This window comes from Solanum tuberosum, unplaced genomic scaffold, assembly GCF_000226075.1.
Source record: "Solanum tuberosum cultivar DM 1-3 516 R44 unplaced genomic scaffold, SolTub_3.0 scf00471, whole genome shotgun sequence".
In the NCBI taxonomy this organism is placed as follows: Eukaryota; Viridiplantae; Streptophyta; class Magnoliopsida; order Solanales; family Solanaceae; genus Solanum; species Solanum tuberosum.
In genome coordinates, this window is record NW_006239389.1 from 321,277 (window position 1) to 333,624 (window position 12,348).

Consider the following 12,348-nt stretch of genomic DNA (forward strand, 5'->3'; position numbering starts at 1 on the left):
TGTACAATAACTGTATAATATGCGTATACATTATATACTTTGTATATTGCTCATAGATTTATCATACAAATTATATATATTTTTAAAAATGGCCGTGAAGAATTACAGTGGATACACTAGGTACTGATAAAATGCATATAATGTGTATATCTCATATAAAAATTGTATCTACAAAAATCCAAGTCTAGTCTTTTGTTGGGTTCTCTCAAATTCTATGATAAACTTATTGAATTTCTTTTACTCCTTCCTTCACTATGCCACTGACCAATATGAAGCATCAAAGGAACATTTTCACATGCAAAGGAGTTTACTCTAATTTTATTTTATTTATTAGTTAAGAGGACAATTAAATGAAGCCACTTTTTTTTCACCCAGTGTCCGGTACCCACATTGAAGCATAACTAAATCTAGATTTGCATAATAAAGTCCCACATTGGAGGTAAAGCGCTCCTTACAAAGACGACTCTGTAGCCGAGGACTGAAACACAAGACCTCTAACTCAGTAGCCGAGGGCTCAAACACAAGACCTCTGGTCAAGAATCAAGAAATATTTACCAAACTACCACAACCCTCGTTGGTAAATGAAGCCACTTATTTATCTCAAATTTTGCAGTCTAAATTAGTGTCCTTGATTTTATAACATCTGCTGTTTCTTGATCAAATTATTTCTGAACTGATTTCAACAACTATAGTCCTAATTTCATTCTAAAAATTGGTAAAATAAACATCAATATACAGTTATCTTTTAAGGAAGAAGAGGTGATTGATATTCAAAACAAAGTGCATACGACAGACTGAATTCTCACATAACAATAAGTAACAATGGGAAGTTATTAATCACAATACATATCCTCTACTAAGGCAGTCCAAACCAAAAACACTGTTTTCTTTCATCAAACAACATATGAATACAAAAAATACAAAGGAAGCAAACCATGAATCCATGTCCCTTCCTTAATGATACTAAAGTGACTCAAGTTACAAAAGAATACATTGACCACAGCCGTTACAACAACTAAATATGATCAAAGAGTAGTAACACCTATACCAGACACTATATACATTCACCTTATAATTAAATAGGAAGAAAGGAAACAGAAAACCGAAAAAAGTTCCAAACATTTGTTCCTATACCCCTAAAATGCAGTTTGAGTAACAACCTTATTCCATTTGCTGCTTATTGGACCATTGGAATTCTATTTCCAAATTCCTTGAGGGTCCGCTTTTGCTCTCAGGCAACAAGGTGTACTCCCCAGCGACTGCACCCAGCATAACTACGCGGTCAATCTGGATCGTGACCTTCCCGAATGAACTCTGTCATTAAATTGGAATGAATTTAGCAGAAGTCGAGAAATGAGGGAAGTCAAGAAGCATATTTTAGCAAAATGTTCAGTGTGTCCCGTTAATTGTAATAGTAACAGGAGAATAGCTTGTATCCTCTTACCTTCCCCATTTTGCTCTTATTCTTGCATGAAATATGGAGCTTCTGGCCTTTAGGAGGACTTTCAAAGGACCATGAAAAGCTCTCATCGAACTCTGGATTAGGACCAGTTGAAACAACCTGACAGGAGAAAAACAAGGAATTGTGAACCATATGAGGGTGTGAAGGGAGTAGCAAGAAAAGATCTATGCATATCGAGTGTACCAAAGAAGTTCAACTTAATTATTTTGTTGTTGGAGGAGTACAAGTCTTGATTACCAATCACTGTTGAATCAAACATAACCAACTTTTCTAATGCATTAATTGAAGTAGACAAGATAAACTCAACCCCCCGCTTCCCAGGCGCCAAGAATGGCCCTTTCCCACTTTGCTCTCTTGGTAACTCAAACCCCAATCTCTTCCTTTAGTAAACAGATCCCTACTTTGTTTTCTAGAGCCATCTTGTTCTACTTAATTTACAAGTTTGCAATTTAGAGTGCCTCACCCCCTCCTCCCCGCCCCAGCACACAAAGTAAAAGTTCTTTATAAATTAGAGTTTGGTCAACACTGCACAAAACGGGTTCCAACCCACATAACAATGAGAAATAGTACTGTACTTGAAATGAAAATGGAAAGTACCTTTGTTTGGCGAGGTGGAGTATTTCCAAGGGTAATCTTGCAAAAAACGCTTGGATTTCCAACCGATTGTCTCATGTTGTTCCCTCGCTTTATTATTACCACCAGAGTCCCAGGCAAACATTGCAGTAAAAATTCTGACTTCTCCTGAAACCGAGGGGGGCCAGATTGTATCAGATACTGCAACAATGGAATGGCATCTGCAGCAGCAATTGATTGTGCCCGAGAAACTTCAGCAGGACATGCTGACCAAGCTTGGCGGAGAAAAAACAGAGCATCCAAAGCAGCTTCTTGAGTTGCCTCGGAACCAGTCTTCAGGGATGTCACTAAATGTGGAATACTCAGGGTTGCAGGTTCAGTAGCCCTTAGACGGGGGAAGTTTCCAAATAGTGCATTCAGAGCCTTGAGGTACTCCTCATTTACAGTTCCCGAGGCCCATAAATCTTTCTCAATTGCAGCTACAAAGACAGGAAATCAATTAAATTTATAAGCTATTAGCACTAACAAGAATTGACTCCATTTGCACATAAACTTTTAATAGTAAAGTTAATTAACTTTTTGGACACAATAACACATCATCTAAACTGTTCTTTAATATTATCCAACCTGGATCAAGAATAATGGGGAGAATCCACCATCATTTTACGAAATCTTCTATTTTGGAGATACTAATTTTAATATATGAAATGTAAAAGAAAATATAGTTAGCCGCATATTACACTTGTACAAATTCCAGACAGATCGTATCTTGTAAATTAGAAATGATTTCTTTTGTTTTATTTAATCCAACAATTGGATTTCTTAGTTAAATAATGAGAACTAGCCAGTTTATCTTTTTTCAGTCAGTTTTTATCTCATTTGTCTTCTGTAGTTTCAATACAGATAACTCTGTAACAATAGATTACGGGGAAAGGAAAGTTTACCAGTAATAGCCCTGACAGTTTCACTTGAAGCATACTCTTGAATGGTGTTATTGGAAAAGAGAAGCTTGACGAACATTGCTGCCTGTACTGATGTATCTGTCTCACTTGAACCAATCAGATCTAACACAACCTGGACACCACCAGCTTCCGCAACTGCTCTCTTATTTGATCTGCTATACATAACAAGGTTCTGTAAGGCACATATAGCGACAACTTTCATTTCTTCAGTAGGTTGATCTTCAAGCAGATTCACCAATGCCCGGCAAGCTGAAACAGCATCACTGCTTCGAGCAAGAGCCTCATTCTGGAATAGGTCGCCAAGAGCAAGAGTTGCCAGTAATCTTGCTTGTTGCCCTTGTGTCTGCGGATCCAAAAGATACTGTGACAAGGGCACAATTGCTGACTTGGTGGCCTTTGTTTCTCTAATCTTCACATTGTTCAGTAAGACCTCAAGGAGTCTTGCAGCAGTTTCCTCACAAAGGTGGCATCTGAGAAGTTCTAAGAGAGACTCAATCGCCCCACTTTCAGCCATAGCTCCAGCACTGGTGGAGTCATCAGTCTCCAACACAAGAAGAGCATTTAATGCACCAAGAACTGTGCCTTCAGAGCCAGAGCGAAGCAATCTTACCAACACTACAACAGGTACTTCCAGGAAAAACTCAGAGCTAAATTGTAGAATACTGGATAATACTACAGCAGCTGACTCCCACAAGGCATGAGGGAGTGAAGGGTCAGCATTCATTATTACTTTAGACAGTTCATTAACGCCACCTTCTTTTGCAATTTCATTTGGCCAAGTAAGTGCAATACAGACCAAGGCCTTCACAGCTCTCTGCTGCAAAATGGGTATACCAGAACCAAGTACCCGTACCAGGGGACCAATCACTTGCTGGATAACTGGGTCCTTCTGCAGGTGCTCTTCTAAAAGCAGGTGAGACAGAAGCTCAGCAGCCAGTTGTTGCACGGCAGAAGCGGGAGAATCAAGTAAGGGAATAAGAGGTTCTATAGCTTGGTGTGATGTCAAGGTATAATCAGATCGGCACTGCGGATGCTCTAGGATATTCACAAGGACCTGAAGCGTGCTGTGTTGCCCATCAGGTCCAAACTCTGGTCTCATCAGCAATACAAAAAGTGGCTCTACCACCTTTGCAGCAGATGGTCCCTTAGCAATGGTAGCATTATTTGTCAGTATTCTGAGCAATTCAGCAAATGCAGCACAAAGGAAATCTGGTGCTTCATGCAGAATGTCAAGCACACTCTCAATAACTCCAGCCTTGACCATTTCCATCTTACAGGAAGGCCTGTCTTTCCCCAACTTCACAAGAGCTCTAGAAATAGCTTCATGAAGTAAATAATTTCGTCCATAAAGAAGGCCAACAAGGGGAATGACTGCACCATGTGCTGCAACTAGTTCAGCCAGCTGTTCGTCGTCCACTAGTTTATCTAATGCACGAACAACAGAATGATGAGCAGGACTAAATTCAGTAACAAGAAGAGAAACCAAAGGCTCCACACATCTAGCTGCAGCCATTGTAGACCTTATTCTTGTATTTCCAAACAAAACAGAACACAACTCGGCTGCATCACCCTTCAGCTCCATTGAGCAGCTTGATGCAAGAATTCGGCAAAGAACATCCACTGCATTCATCTCGACATCTGCAACCGCAAGAGCTTTTGAAGGATTCTCACTGAGAAGCCTAACTAATGCAGCAATGGCTGCATGCTGCTCCCTCTCCAGACCAGTATTCAGAATCTCAACCAAAGGCTGAACAGACTGTCTAGCTGATTCTGCATTCCTTATGTGATCTGCTGAGAACAGGTTTTCCAAGGCTTTGGCAGCACTATACCTTGCCCCTCTTCCACCAAGACGTAAAACTGCAATTAGCTGACCAACAGCACCAAAAGCAGATTCGTGTCTGCATATTTCAGCAGTAGTAAATAGGATACCTAACAAATCAGTGGCAGCCTCCTCAGTTGCATCTTGTGGACCAAGTGAAAGGTATTTAGTCAGTGCTTCCAGAGCCCCAGATTCAACCATAACAATCTTATTTGAAGGACAATCTCTGGCAAGCTGAATCAGAAGTCCAAGAGCTAGAAAAGGTGCACCGGGACGATCAGGGATAGGTTTTAGCAAATCAACAAGGGCTGGTATAGCTTTCCTAGAAGTTGCACCAACCCTAATATCATCCACCCTAAACAATCTCTCAAGTGCAACTTCATCTGGGTTACGGACCAACGCAAATTCCTCTGATAGTGCCACAAGGTCCTTTATATCCTCATCAGCACAACCAAGCAATGTTATGAGTCCGGATGGCGCTCCTGAATTTGCAACAGACAGCAGAGTTCCCCTGCTACCATTACAGACAAGGCTTGCTACAGCTTGTGCAGCAAAATACCTGTTTGCTGACTCTTCTGACTTCAGCAGATTAGCTAACACAGGTATGGCTTTCATTGTTCCGTTTGCACGTATGATGTCTCTATCTTGAAATAAGATAGCCAGAAGCAATCCACAAATCCATATGCTGCTATCCTCCTTGAAATCAATCTGTAAACGTTAATAAGAAAGGTCATATACTACTTCGGCACAAGAGATATAATAGAACAAAATCAAGAGTCTTGGGTTAGATGTGGTTCTATCACAGAAAGGGAACACTTAAAAGTGCTTACCTGTGTAAACTGTGTAAAAGATTGAGAGATTCTCTCAGTAAGAACTTCAATTGCACCAGCCTCCATAATCTCAGCTTTACTTGTATCATCATGACTTGCAAGAGCAGAAAGTAGCCATATAGCTATATTGACCCCCGAAACAACCAAAGTACTTTTCTTCACCTCATCCATTCTTGATGCTTCTTCGGCATTCCTGGAGATGCTTATTGCAATCTTATCCCCCTGGTCTTCCAAATGTAGAGACTCTGAAGCATTTAGCATCCCAACAAAAGATTGAATGAGTGGAACACAAGACTTTGATTCATTTAGATCTTCCACCACTCTCTGATGATTCACTTTTGCAGCGCAAACAAGAAGTGCACTTCCTCCTATTTTAACCATAGCATTGGAGGAACAGATTACCCTTCTTGCAACTGAAGAAATGCATCCATAGGCACAAGCGATAGCATCGCCAAGAACAGTGGGCTGAGCTTGGCAGAGTCTAGACAATATTTCAATAGCTTTGTCTTGCAACACCGATGAGGCATCAGCAATGCATGAAACCACAGGACTTATGCTATTTGGATATTCAGCTAGAACTGCCCATGCAGGTTTGATACCACTAGCTCCTTCCAGCCTTGAGAGGAAACAAAGTGCATCTAAAGCTTCTGATATAGCAACAGAGTCGCTTCCAGTTGATTCCAGGAAAGAAATTAATGCAAGAACTGTTCCACAACGGTTAACGCAATCAGTCAAGGCAGGATTAACCTCACTAAATTGAAGAAGACGAGCAATTGCTGCTGCGGCATGGGTCCTTCCACCAGTTGTGCCTTCACGAAGAACTCTAGTAGCAGGCAAGATAATTTCTTCAGGAACTGCTTTCTCAGACACCTCGGGATCCAAAAGAAGATTGGCCAAAGCACATACTGCTTGTTCTGCAACTTGTAAAACTGAGGACTTTGCAAGCACCATTAATGAAGGCAATGCATCTCTAGCAATTGCTGCAATGTCACGGCTTTCTCTAATAGAGAGAAATATTGCAGCAAGGCAGCGCGACGTGTCCACTAAGATGGATTCAGGTTCAGCATTCAGAAGCTTCACAAGTGACCACAAAGTCTTCACAGCAAGGGTACTTTCTCGCAGGTCCTTCCTGAGATGGAAAATTGCAGCAAGAGCTGAAGAAGACTTGGCCTGAGTCTCTTCCTTGGTAGAGCTTAATATCTTTATCATCGTCTCAACTGCATCATTTGCTGCACTGCCTTCACGCAACATATCGCTCAGAGAGGCCACAGAGAGCAAACTTTTCAATGCATCCAAGACATAAATTTTGGACTCCGGAAGATCACTAGTTAATAGTGCAGTGAGTTGACTAATTGTTGCAGTATCTGATTTGTGAATCAAATGGTTCAGTGTCTTGGCAGCAATTTCCTTCCCGTTGGAGCTACCATTCTTCAGAAGCCACAATAAAGCAGGAACAGCATCAGCACTTTCAACACAAGCACGGATATCTTCACTGTGATTACAGAGGTTTCCAAGGATAGTTGCTGCATCTTCCTTAGCTTTGGCAGACCCAGTTTCCAGAATTTGAACAAGTGGAGGTATGCCACCAGCTGCTGTAATGGCCCACTTACTTTCATCATTTTCATTGGATAGAAGACAAAGAAGAGCAACAGCACACTCCTGTTGCTGCTCTGATGAGAGTCCAAGAAGAGAGATTAATAGCTGAATTCCTTCACGACCTTGTAGTGCATGCCATAAGCTACCTTCATTTTTGCATAGAAAGAGAAGTGACCTTATCAACTCATCCTGAACTTCATTTGTGGCCATTGTGATCAAACCAACCAATAGGCGTTTTGCATCAGAATTCACAAGTTTGCTAGACAGTACAGAATTCCCATACAAACTGGCAAGTGCTTCAATAGTACGCTCCTGCACTAGAAAGGGTAAACGGGCCTTAAATTGCTTAACCAGTGTTTCTTCCACTTCCAAAGGATCTGATGCTCTTGAATTTTCTGCTTTGTTATCATATATCATGAGAGCTGAAGCTAAAGCCCCCAATGTATCAGCTACTTGTGCAGGTGAGGTGCAAGATTCAAGGCTTTGACCAAGACTTGAAATGACATATGACAAACCACCAGAAATATTTGCAAGCGCACACATTGCATGCTCCTGCAAAGCTTGGGCGTACTCACCCTGCATGAATTCTTTTGAAGGAGCTATGGTAGCATTTATCAAAGCAGGAATACCATTAGAATTTGCTATTTCCTTCCTGGAATCTTTGCTTTGGGCAGAAAGAGATTTAAGAGCGCCTGCAGCTTCTGCTCTAACTGAGGCTTCATTGCCAGGTCCAAGTAGTTTAAGAAGTTGCTTGGTGGCCTCTGCAGCTAAGACTCTTGAACAAACAGAAGAATCCTCCATCATCATACAAGCAAGGAGAAAGCAGACATTTGCCTGAGTACTTGGCTGTCCATTATTCAGTAGTTTAACAAGTATATCCACTCCTCCAGCTTGTACTGTTGCAGACCAGAAGCCCTCAGTGCTGGTTGAGAGGTTTTTTAAAGCTCCTGTTAGTAAGTCGTCAACTATATTTCCAGCTTTTAGTCCCTTTTTTAATTGCTCCCATAATACTGGCACAACTCCTTCAGTTGAAAATATTTTTGAGCCAACATGATCTTTTGCACCACCTTGAGACACAGCATATATAGTTTTTGCTGATGCAATCTGACTTTCGGCTGAGCTTGACTTGAGAAGACCAAGGAGAGGCGGTATGCAGCCTCCTAGTAGCACTTTCACTCGCAGTTCATTCTCTTTACACAGAGAACCCAAAACTGTAGCAGCCTGCATCTTTACCCCAAGTGATCCAGAACGAAGTAAAGAAACAAGTACTGGAACAGCTTGTGAATGTGAGCCAACAGCACTAAATGCATTTTCTCGTGTATCAATAAGCTCCAGCAATTGCTTAAGTGAATTTTCTTTTTCTTGCATGGATGAGGAATTCTGCCGTAACTGCTCAATGCATTGAGCAACACTTGCTAATGTCCCATCTGGATCCTCCATGCTACTACGATCTCTGCACAATTTAATAGCAAAACGTCCTTTCAGGATTTGTTTGTAGTCTAAACCAGCTATGAATATCATGACGTAAAATGCTAATGCAGGCCACATGAAGTTAGAAAAGACTGCATCATTTTAAATGATACTCTCTCTATCCCAAAATAAGTGTCACTTTAGCAATAAACACGTCCATTAAGAAATCAACAAATACAATGTGTAGTTTACTAGATCAAGATGAAGTATAAGGGTATAGTTGGAAAAACTTACTATTTTCGTCTTGAATTCCTAAAATGACGCTTATTTTTGGGCAAAAATACTTTTGCTAAAGTGAGATTTATTTTGGGATAGAGGGAGTGTTACAAATTTTGTTCTATTGCTGCTTTTCTTACTGGTAACAACTTCCAACAAATTAGTATCTTACAACAGAAAACAAAGGACAGGATATGGTCAACTGCAGTTTGAATATTTTCAGTTTTAAAACATAGCAGCAAAGACCAGCAATGTCCAAAGCAGAACGTAATCCACATTCCCCATACTGATTGTTATGCGAATCTAGTTTGCATCTTGGAGAATCTACGCTATCTCTGGACGAAAGGTGAATAAAACAGAAGCTCATGCATGATTTCTGTTTTGTGCAACTGATGCATGTAGGAGTTGCAAAAAATGGATTCTATATTGAGATAAAATATTGGACTCTTTCAAACAAAAAGAAAGAATCTCTAAGATGAGTTTAATTGAGGACTCGTGAAGTATAAGAAACTGTATCAGCATTTGTAGATACAGATTCCCTGAGAAGAGAGGAGAGCAACAGTTAAGAGTTTTGCAAGGAAAAGTCTGTTTTCATTATCCTCATGCAGCCATGCTTATAGCACAAAAAAAACAACCGTGTCGCCTGACTATAGACTAAAATGCTTCTCATCGAGTAAAACACAAACCATAGATCAGATCATTATGAGCTCCTATTTAGACTAACCTCGAAGATGTTTTCATAAATGAATGCGGAGTTGGAGGCTCCATCTCATGAGGTTTAGCATCCCCATTTCTATCCTGTTACAAGAAAAGAATTGATAGATATTGGTGAGGAATGAGCAACAGTCTAGCAAAATCACAGCATCCATTGATGTCATTCAAGAAGGAAAATAGCACGAATATGATGTTGAAATTAACCATCAACAGCACAAGCCAGTTTTGACATCATCAAAAAACAAAGTATGTAAATAAATCTATATTTTTTTCTCAGCCATGGAAGCACAGCAATATACATTAGAGCTGCAGCATTGAGTGAGTGATGCAACTTTTTTTAATTTAAAATGCTGACATGATATGGCAAGCTTCTCCGACAAAAAGAAATGCAAAATAACCTACTCCTCTCCCATTCCACAAGGTTTACTATTTTCAAAGGAAAAAAGAATTGGAACAATGGCAATCACCTGGATTTAGCTACAGAATAATAATTAGAACACGTAAACTCGAGAATAAACTGCATTACAGTTTCAAAGAAAAACAAAGTACACCAATACTAAGATAGCACATAGAACACTACTAGCTAAGACACACCAAAGTAGAGTGAAATGCAGCAAGGGAATCTCCAGATCTTTGAGTAAAATAGTTCAACAGCTCACATATCAAATAAACCATGAGGAAATTAATCAAATCAGTTTCTTTTTCTTTAAAAAAGGTAACTTTACCGTATCACTAGTGGCAAGACTGCTGCCATTGGCAGCAGGGAACCTCCAAGCCAGTGTGGCCGCCAGCTTTGCTGTGATCTCGAGATCTTCACGGCAGATCTACCTCCCAAGTCACAGAAGAAAGCCCACAGCCTCCTGCAAAGCACCAGTAAAAAGACACTTATTCCAGAACTTCTAGAAAAAACACAAAACTAACAAAATGAAGTACCTTTATCATACATTAACAAAAGATACAGATCATATTGTACAATAGCATAGTTTCCAAGAATGATAGTACCACTAGAATTACTTAACCACCTTATTTTTCAGCAGTGAATATCTCAACTAGTCCAAAGCAACACTAACCAAAATTCACATATGGAAATAACATAAATCTAAGACCAGATTCAGCAATAAATTCAAGTCAATACAGAATCAAACATCATTTCCCTATTAAGATTCCCACAATCCAGATCAAAATTCACCATAAACCCCACAACACCAATCCAGGAAAACACAAGATCCAGATCACACACCATCAAAGCTCACATCTTTACCTCAAAAAACAAAACCCCAGATGAAATTTTCCACTAAAACCAAAACCCCACATTCACATTTCACCAAGATTCATAGTCTTCCACAAAAAAAATCAACTAAAAGATCTAACAAATGGGTAAAAATTGAACCTTTACACTATAAACAAATCAGTAAAATCTTGAAAAAGAGAAGAGATAAACCTGGAAAAGAGAAGATACTTGTGTTCTCTTTGTTATTGCATTTGATTAAAGAGGTTTCTTAGTAAAGAAGCGAAGAGAAAGAGAAGAAAGAAGATAAATAGACACACAAAAAAGTGAATTAGAGAGAGAGAGAGTGTGTGAGTGTGAGCTAGCAAGAAGAAGAAGGGTCACCGACAGACAGCTGAGAAAGACTGAGTGATGAGCTTAGCTATAAGCTGGCTTTCTTGATTTTTTTTCTCTTCACACTCTATTTTCTCACTTTCTTAAACTTGAATTTTGGGTAAAAGTTACCTTCATTTTGTATACATTTGGTTATGCTTCTTTTTTATCAGGTGAAATTTTCCCTTTTATGTCAAACTGAAATTAAGCTTCCTTGTTTTTCTAAGTTTTAATTTTTTATTTTAAAAAAAGAAATCCTTAAATATTTATATACAATACGCAGGGTGGTAAAAGAATTTTGACTAACATTAATACAACTATTATTATGGTAATTTTATTACTAAAAATAAATTGGAGTTATAACTCTCCGAAAGTTAACTCCTCATTTAATGTGAAAAAATTAAAGAAAATATTTTTTTATTTATAAGAATAATAAATTTGATACATATTAGTTATATATTCACAGAAATGTGACACTTTATTATTCTTATAATTTACACTTTATTTATGTTGTTAGAAAGAAAAATGATTTATGTATATGACATTTCTTTAACATTCATAACATAGATTTGTTATTAGAGCCGTCAATATGGGCTAGACATGTTAGGCCGGCCTGGCCTAACCCGGAATTTAATAGGGTTGGGCTAAAAATTTTGGAGCCCATTTAAAAAAAGGGTTTTTTAGCCCGGCCTGAATAAGTCTGCTGATTTGTGGGGCTTGAGAAATATAGGTAGGGCCGGCCCGTGGGCTAATACAAATTAATTAAAAAATATAATATAATATTAAAATTTAAAATTAAAGAGATCCAAACTCAAAATCTATTTAAAGCTTTTTAGGAAATCACTAAGTATAGAAGTTGCATCCACCATGAAAATGTCCAAACACTTGTTGCTACTTGAAACTGGTTACATGATTTTTCTCAAACTGGTAATATATTTGTGTGTACATTTAAATATTATAATTCTCAATTTAGTTATTTTTTAATATTTAACTAATTGAAACCGCATATAAATTGCATATGAAAATGAAGATGTTAAGACAACCTTCCCACAAGTTGATTCAGATATGCTTGATGAAGATGATCATGAAGTGTTAGATACGCCATA

General features: G+C 38.9%; 1 protein-coding gene across 1 annotated transcript; it reads right to left on the reverse strand.

Moving 5' to 3' along the window:
- Nucleotides 1-854: 854 nt before the first annotated feature.
- LOC102584815 (uncharacterized) lies at nucleotides 855-11,213 on the reverse strand. The gene is made up of 8 exons (XM_006363887.2): nucleotides 11,084-11,213; nucleotides 10,368-10,502; nucleotides 9,653-9,726; nucleotides 5,647-8,695; nucleotides 2,980-5,524; nucleotides 2,060-2,514; nucleotides 1,445-1,561; nucleotides 855-1,314 (listed from the first exon to the last, which is right to left on the reverse strand). Exons 3-8 carry the CDS (start codon nucleotides 9,694-9,696, stop codon nucleotides 1,162-1,164), a joined length of 6,363 nt encoding a protein of 2,120 aa, XP_006363949.1. The 5' UTR covers nucleotides 9,697-9,726; nucleotides 10,368-10,502; nucleotides 11,084-11,213; the 3' UTR covers nucleotides 855-1,161.
- Nucleotides 11,214-12,348: the final 1,135 nt, after the last annotated feature.